At 42.8% G+C, this 8,552-nt stretch overlaps 1 protein-coding gene across 1 annotated transcript in view; it reads left to right on the forward strand.

Moving 5' to 3' along the window:
- LOC143293547 (solute carrier family 22 member 4-like) overlaps positions 1-2,527 on the forward strand; it is a 142,523-nt gene extending 139,996 nt beyond the window's left edge. Inside the window, exon 9 of the mRNA XM_076604484.1 lies at positions 771-2,527. Within this exon, the coding sequence (XP_076460599.1) occupies positions 771-956 (186 nt within the window). The 3' untranslated portion in view covers positions 957-2,527. The remainder of the gene's footprint in view (positions 1-770) is intronic.
- Positions 2,528-8,552: the final 6,025 nt, after the last annotated feature.

The following is an 8,552-nucleotide window of genomic DNA, read 5'->3' on the forward strand; positions in this document are numbered from 1 at the left end:
GTGTTTACAGCTTTAAAGGGTTGTAAAAATAACAGTGTTATGATTATCACTATTCTGCACTTTCAGTATGCTTATATTCGCCCAGCTTAGTAAAGGTTTGCAAAAAATAAAAATAAAAATAAAATAATATTAAAACAACAACAACAACAAAACAAACAAAAAACACAATAGCGCTTATTTGCACTATTAGTATCCTACCTGCTTAAAAGTGTTGTAAAAATCGCAATTTTTTTTTTAATGATAATCACTGATTTGCATTTTCAGCATGCTTACATACTGCAAGACTGGTAAAGTTTGGGGGGAAAAATCACAATGGTTTTATGATAACCACTGATTTGTACTTTCGGTATGTTTATTCACTTCCAGTACAGAATGGTTGTAAAATTCAAAATGACTTTAAAAACCATCACTGTTTTCAAAGGTTGTAGAAATCAAAATGGTTTTATAACCATCACTGTTTCTGCACTTACAGTATGCTTGCGTACTTCCAGCTTAGTAAAGGTTTGTAAAAAAAAAATATCACAATAGAAGAGTGACGCTTCACAGAAAGGATTTTTTTTTTTCAAGAGGCTGGATATACAGTCTGTGGAGACATTCACTACGTAACGCTGACGGCGAAAAAAAAAATTCACCACATAAGACTTGTCTTTTTGTTATTGTTGTTGAGTGCTAATATTCGTGGTGGTGTGGTTCTTTATTTATTTATTTATCCATGTGTTTATTTCAATTTGTTTTAGTTTGTTTTAATCATCACTGTGTTGCACGTGCAGGAAGCTTACCACTTCACAGTGCCTTTCGTTGTCTTCGGCGCCATGATGGCCAGTGTAGGCTTCGCCGGTCTGCTGTTCCCGGAAACGCTGAGCCGGCCCCTGCCCAACATCCTGCCGTGCCGCCACCGGACCATCCCCCTGCACGAGGGCGTCAGGCTGGTCAACAACCCATGGGACGTCCTCTGACCTCTCACCTCTCACCTCTCCGGATCGGAGATTGTAATTTTTTTTCTCGCGCTCAACTGCAGTGCAACCATTTCTGCTCTACTACCAGAACTCTTTCATCGATCGCTGCACGGTGTGCTTTGTTGTTCCAAGGACTGGTTATGACGCTGTGGATCCTTTCCTCCAGGGTAACCGTTTGGTACAAACTGTTGTTCCAAGGGCTGGACCATGACAGTAGTCTTTTCGCTCAAGGCTTCCGATTTTTATTCGGTTCTTTCTTTTTATTTTGTCACGTTCTTATTTCTCACCCGGTATGGGATGGACAGCGTGTTGTGAAACCCTGTGAGGAATCTGAAATATACTGCATTGATGCCGATCAGAAGAAAAAGTTGAAGCAGTTCATTGATGTTTGTTCTTCTGCTGGCACAGAGTGTGTGGTGTACCATAGGAAAAAGGCTTGCTTTTTCATGATAACACATACATTTTATTATGTCACTCGTCAGTCGAAAGTGGCGTGCCGGTGACTTGCATTTCTTTAGTCGATAAGAGTTAAACATCGAATAATATTCGACAATACACATAAAGACGTGTCTGTAAACGGCACGGAAGGACACAGCGTCCCATTTAAACGACCCCATCAACAGGCAACCTAAGACTGCGTGGGTCCCGAGCTGCTGCCCGGCCAGGACATCCACTCCTCCGCTGCAGAGACATGTTAAAGTGACATTAATTAATCGATGAGAAAACATCAGTGAACACATGCTGTCAGTGTGTTGCCCAGTTTAACGACATGACTAAGACTTGCGCCCTGAATACCACGTTGTCCAGCGCTCGGGTAATGGAATCCCGTGCTCTCTTGAGACAGACTGTGCACTGTGCAAGAGAGGATCGGGCGAGCCGAGGAGAGGCGAAACACAAAGCCGGTCGACGCCGGAAGGCAGCGGGCCGATCAAACTGAAGTGCAGGCCGCTGCCCGTCCGGCTCAGTCCACTTTCCGATGCCGCAGAGACCTCGACTATCTAAACGGATAGGAAGACCCTACAGCAACAGAGACTGCCCGGCTCCAGGACTGAATTGTTCAGCTATTGCGAGCGCTGCTCAAACTCCAAGATATGCCGCGGAATCAAGATACCAGCGGTAGACTGCAATCCACGGTCTTCTGAGATAACGGAGGCGGAAAAGACCTGAGTTTCCAGGCGAACAAGAAGAACGCCCAACCCTTCATGGAAGTGGAAACATCGGTGTTGTTTTACTGTTAACCGCGTGTTGTTGAGAGTCGTTACTGACCGATGCTGTTGCTGCTGGCTCTTCGTCACAGACTTTGGAGTCCATTGGAACCATCTTCCCTTAATTTATTTATTCATTTATTTATTCATCTATTAAGTTATTTTAGTTATGATAAGCTAACGTGTGATATATGTCTTGCAAACGCTATGACAAACTCGGAAGCAAAACAGGAATTCATTCTGTGATACATCATTCTTCTTCCTCCTAAACGTGGAGAACACTTTTTTTTTTTAATTGAGCAAAGGCCGACGGAAGGGAGACAACTGATGTCGTTCACGCTGGTGGTTTTAGGGACAGAAAGCTCCAAACTAAGGCAGGTACCTACTCTCTCTGTCTGTCTCTACTTCCTGACTGCGTGCACTGAGCTGTGTGTGTGTGTGTGTGTGTGTGTGTGTGTGTGTGTGTGTGTGTGCGCCCCCCCACCATCCCCCCCCCACACACACACACCCCTCCCCCCCCCTTTTTTTCCCCATAGTGCAGTTTTATTTGTTTTTCATATCGAAGTGGATTTTTCTACAGAATTTTGCCAGGAATAACCCTTTTGTTGCCGTGGGTTCGTTTACGTTCGCTAAGTGCATGCTGCACACGGGACCTCGGTGTGTGTGTGTGTGTGTGTGTGTGTGTGTGTGTGTGTGTGTGTGTGTGTGTTGTGTGTGTGTGTTTATGTGTGTGTGTGTGTGTGTGTGTGTGTTTATGTGTGTGTGTGTGTTTGTGTGTGTGTGTTGGTGTGCACCACTTACATACTTGTGCGTAGACAGACAGACAGACATACAGATGTGCAATATTGTGTGTGCGCGCGCGCGTGTGTGTGTGAAGTAGTAGTTGTAGTAATAGCAGCAGCAGCTGTAGTAGTAGTAGTAGTTGGTAGGCCTGCTGTGAAAAAATCCACTTTGATGGTGAGAAAACAATATCGATCCAGACACCTGCAGGCAGAAATAAAAAGGTGGCGCTGCACTGCTGCTTCTCCCGGTGAGAGTATGTATGATAGTCAGTCGTGTCCGACTGCGGCCATCAGAACAGCAGAGGAGGCAGCTGCTGTCCTAGCTTTCTGGGCTATGATTATCGTGGAGAGTGTCTTGCACAAAGTACATCCCCACTCTCTCGGCCGAGAGGGTTTTACGTCAGTCGGTGTTGGGATGGTTTCTAAAGGCCTACTAGCCCGCAAGGCTGCGGAACTAAGAGCTAGCGCGTAATCTTGCCTTCTAGTTTGAGAGTCATAATCCTACACAAAAGACTAAACTGTAAATGAGCATTGATCACACATCTCTCACTTTGCTGTTGGCCAAACTGTAAGCTTATGTCAATCTGTGATAGAAACTGAGCGTCGGCCTGTTGAGAGTATAGCCCGATTTTCACACATAAACCTTTCGTGACAAGATTTGATACAATACAATACAATACAATACAATACAATACAATACAGCTCACCCATCTGAGCACTTCCCCATCAGCCAAGCCTGTGTCCATTCTTTACATTTTGCCGGTTCAAATTGAAACTTCACTGTCCTGCCAGGCACCTAACGCCCAGCCATGCTCGAAATTAATCTCTAACACACAAATGCCCCTGTGTGTCTGCTCGTGTGTATGGGTATGCGTAATTCCGCCAAGTGATCGATACTTTATGTGTCTTTGAGGCGCACATTACGTGTATTATGATTATGTCAGTGTGTGTGTGTGTGTGTGTGTGTGTGTGTGTGTGTGTGTGTGTGTGTGTGTGTGTGAATAGAATAGAATAGAACATTTTTTATTGGTATAAAACCTTAAAGTTTATAAGAGACAATGAACCATAAACGTGTGTGTGTGTGTGTGTGTGTGTGTGTGTGTGTGTGTGTGTGTGAATATTTTTTCAATGCCGGCGTGCGTGCGTGTGTGTACATGTGTGTGTGTGTGTGTGTGTGTGTGTGTGTGTTTCCACTTGCGCACTTGCAAAGTCAGTTATAGTGAGACATAGTTTGGGTTTTGTTACAGGACTACAATTATGCACGGCCACCTGACAGGCGGGAAACCTCCGCCTCAACAACAGCGTTCATCAAATGGATATGATATACACGTAGGTGGCACTTTTGTCAACTGCTGCACTGACACCGGGCATGTAGCGCGGTTCATCATCTTCCAGCCTGAACTGCACGCTCTTGACTATGATAATAAAGTGGTGCCACACTGTAGAATACATGCACTCTGCTGTTTTCTTTGCCAGTTTGTATATTTACTTTTGTTTTCGGGATGCTAGAAGCAATAACGATCCAAACGTTTCACCTTCAAAAACCCGATGAGAATTATTGCCCCCACACCCCTCCCCGCTCCCCCCCCCCCCTTCCACCTAGTAGATAGAGATATACTTACCCGCCCTCTCCCCGTCTCCTTCAGTGGTAGTGTCAAAGACGCACTGGGTTTTATCCAGTTTCAATGATGAGTATTTAAATCCTGTGCACGTGATTTTGTAGGTTTTGTTGTTGTTGTTTTAATCTCGACTTGTGGAATTTTGTGATCACAACAGTACGCACACACGAGCTTGAACTTGTAAATAAATGTTATAAATTGTATACTGTTTCACAACTGGCCAAGAATGAAAGCAGAGTGTAAACGGTTTCGGAAGCGCTGTGGAAGACATATCTGGAGATTTACACGATGGCTGTTTCTTCCGACAAAATGATTTGTGAAAATGACGGTTGTGTGCGATGGTCATGGTGTGTACAAGCAATCGCGTTTCAAGTCACCGAGTCCGATGGACCTCGCGACTGCAGTGACTACCGTCAGGTTGATGCTTCACTGACAGAAGGAACTATTTTTCAAGAAGCTGGATGTACACTGCTGACGGCGAAAAAACAATCACCACTGAGATGAGACTTGTCTTTTTATTATTTTTTTTTCTTATTATTATTATTATAATTTTTATTGTTGAGTGTTGGTGTTGTTGGTGGTGGTGAGGGATTTTTTTGATTTTTTAAATATTTTTTTTAGATCTGTTTTGTTTTTCAGAAGAGTACGGCGGAAGCGGATCGAGTTGGGAGTGTATGGGGGATGGAGCGGGATTTACAAGTTATGATGCTTTGATCAACGAGTAACATAGACCGTCCTTTTGTGAATCTTGAGTTGTGAAATAGATGGACACATTAGATGATAATAATAATAATGATATTTTAAAATAATAAATAGATAAAATAGAAAACGAATTTGAAAGGCTGTAGGACTTGTTGACTGGACTACTGAACTGTAAGACAAGTAGATTATCATAATAAGAAAATAATTATGTGTATGGTTAGTTGAAATCTTGCACAGGAAATTGTGATATGACAGCATTGTTAAGTTCTCGCAACAAGTAATTATTAAGTTAATCAACATGTAAACACTTTGAGTATAATTTATCTTTATTCGGCGTGTGTAGATACTATCAGTAGATTTATTTCACTAGAATTTATATAAATTAAGCTTCGCGCGTTCGGAATTTTTCAGGTCACGCCGGCAAAATTTAAAATGTAGCAGAGGATCCATAAAGAGATGAAGAGATAATTTGGAAGCTCCCCTTTGCGGGCATTGAATGCTTTACTTTTTAGTCTCCGCTTTTCCCCTTTTCACATAACTCCCATCTTCTGAAAAGCGCCTGAGCGAAGTCATTTTCAAAATAGCAAAACATTGTTAACCTGCACTTGTTGGGGTTTTTTGGTTTGTTTGTTTGTTTAGTTTTGTGTTTTCATGTTTCATTGTTCAGGGAACCCTTACTCAATGACAGTGGAAATATATATTTTTTAAATACACGTCCATTGTGTAATCCTCTTCATCGGATATTAAGGGCGATACAGCTGACATCTACAGATCAGATTTATACATATCTTTGACAAAAAGAACTGTATACTTTTTCCCTTTTTCAAAAGCCAATAATTATTTACAAAACTCAACATTCTCTCTAGAGTTTACAGCTGATCATTTCTTCGTAATTTCTGAAAAAAGAGTATCCACCTCATATGTTTGACCAAATAAAAAATGCCTTTCGATATACCAGGATCCTCAACAGCACTCCTATCTTATTGTCCTCATTTAACTTCATCAAAAGACGTATTCTATTCTCATCCAAGCAGACACCTTTCCCTCCCTCGCAATAATCACTGGATCCAAAGTGCAAGAACATTTCCCCGCTGTACTGTTGGACATTTTATAAAGACTGTGACACAAAGTAGTCAGGGGAACATGGTTTCTAGCATGACAACTTTGGAAAAGCAATGCCTAAGAGACGGAAAAGTTTAACTTCTAATTCTCAGTATGGTGGTCCCACACCAGCTCTCGTGTGACAGGAAAACAGTAGTTAATCGCGTTTCTTCTTCTTCTTCCTGAGCAATGTCCATCAGCCGTTAGTCCGGCTATTATTGACGTGCGGGGAGGTGCGCATCGTGGAGAGGGAGAGAGAAGAAAGGAGGGGAAAAGAATTTTGGCCCTAACGGTTACGGTGCAACTGCATGCGGAGCTGCACTCAGGCCTTCAGGCCCAAGGCCCTGTAGCAACCAAAGTGAAGCTGCAGGCCCGCAAATCGCCATGCCACCGAGAGAGAGAGAGAGAGAGAGAGAGAGGCAGAGGGGCTTAATGTTTACTGTGATCTGGACACCTTGGGGATGAAGGTGTCCAAGGAGAGGGACTGGACGGTCTCAGCAGGGAGGGCATTCCAGTCACGGATGGTTCGGTGAAAAAAAGAGTAGCTTCTGAATTCTGTGCGGCATGTGATCCGCTGGTACTGGTTTGTGTGGTACGTTCTTCTGTTGCTTGCAGTCAGGGGTTTAAGGCTGTCACACCTTACGCTGCCAGGCCGTTCTGTATCTTGTACAGCATGGCAAGTCGGCTGGTGCGGCGGCGTTGTTGAAGGGAGGTCCGCTGGAGTTGATCCAGCATATCGGCAACACTGGATGTGTTTCTGTGCCGGTTCAGGACAAAGCGGGCTGCTCTTCGCTGGGTTTTCTCCAGCTTGTCGGTGTGCGGGTCCCAAACGGTGCAGGCGTGCTCCATAATGGGCCTAACTATGGCCTTCTACTAGCTCCTTTGTCTTGGTTGAGCACACCTTCAAGTTCCTTCTCAGGAAGCCCAGTATTCTGTTGGCCCTTGCGCAAACACTGTCCACATGGACTCCGACAACCAAATGGTTGTCGCCTTAAGTTGTTCAGGGCTTGGGTGCTGGATCGATGAAGGCTGCATTGTCTGAGGGGTGAGATGTGATATGGGGCACCCACACGGACCCTCGGTGTATTCCCTGTAATGAGCCTCTCACTGTGAAAATCCATGTGTTCCTCGACTGCTGGGATCTGCATGACGTTAAACACAGACATTACACGTCGGATTCTCTGAAGACTTTGTTTCGTGATGTCCCTCCGTGGATGCTGATGGACTTCTTGAAAGAAGTGAACAATTTTTAATCAGATTTGAATGTTTTAAACACTGGAAGGTTTTTTAAACTATGACTGAAAAGCTTGAAACGGCGACTAGTTTTTATTGTACCTTTTTTTACCCTTGACTTGAAGTAGCTGCAAACATGGCGATATCCTTGAGATGGCCTTAGTGGTCGGCGAGGCTCTAAGCACCGTAACTTGATTTGAGGCGGCAAATATATGAGTTGACCACAATTCTCACAGTTATAAAGCATAAGCGCAAAAAGGAGGTGGTACATATGTGCCTGTCATAAGATATATGCTCTCATCAATTATATTATTGCTGAATTTCTCTGCTTTTGATTGACAGAAAAACAATGTCTCAAATTTGATTTGTTGATGGTATTGCAAAAAACATTTTGATTTCCCGAACCCAGATTTTTATAATACTTTTAACTGTGTGAATATTAAATTCATAAATCAAAATCAGCAAATGTTGGGGGCTGTCACTGTCACTGAGTCAGGCTTGGAATGTGAACATAAAATGAACAAGAATATAAACTGTAAAGTAAATGAAATAACAAATTAACATGCTGGAAGATGTTTCTTACTATAATGTTGATTTTGCACCGCTCTGTGTATTTGGAAAAACACACACACACACCTGATATTCAGACTACACCTTTCATATCTGTGTGTTTGTTCGCACATGTGTATGCATGTGTGAATGTTGTAAAATGTAACAACATGGATTTGTAGTATATATATACATTCTATGCTAGTTCAGAAACATTGCATCATTTTGATGATCAGTTTAATGATCTGCATTATCTGTCATGATAGGCACTTTACAAAAAGAAGATATGGATGGTAGTAGAGCATGACTTACCATGTGTACACAAGAATTCAAATTGTTTCATGTACGTATTGTTTGTAAAATAATCATCAACATAATTACTTGTAGGTGTACAGTACTTTGATA

Source organism: Babylonia areolata, chromosome 1 (genome assembly GCF_041734735.1).
Source record: "Babylonia areolata isolate BAREFJ2019XMU chromosome 1, ASM4173473v1, whole genome shotgun sequence".
Lineage (NCBI taxonomy): Eukaryota > Metazoa > Mollusca > Gastropoda > Neogastropoda > Buccinidae > Babylonia > Babylonia areolata.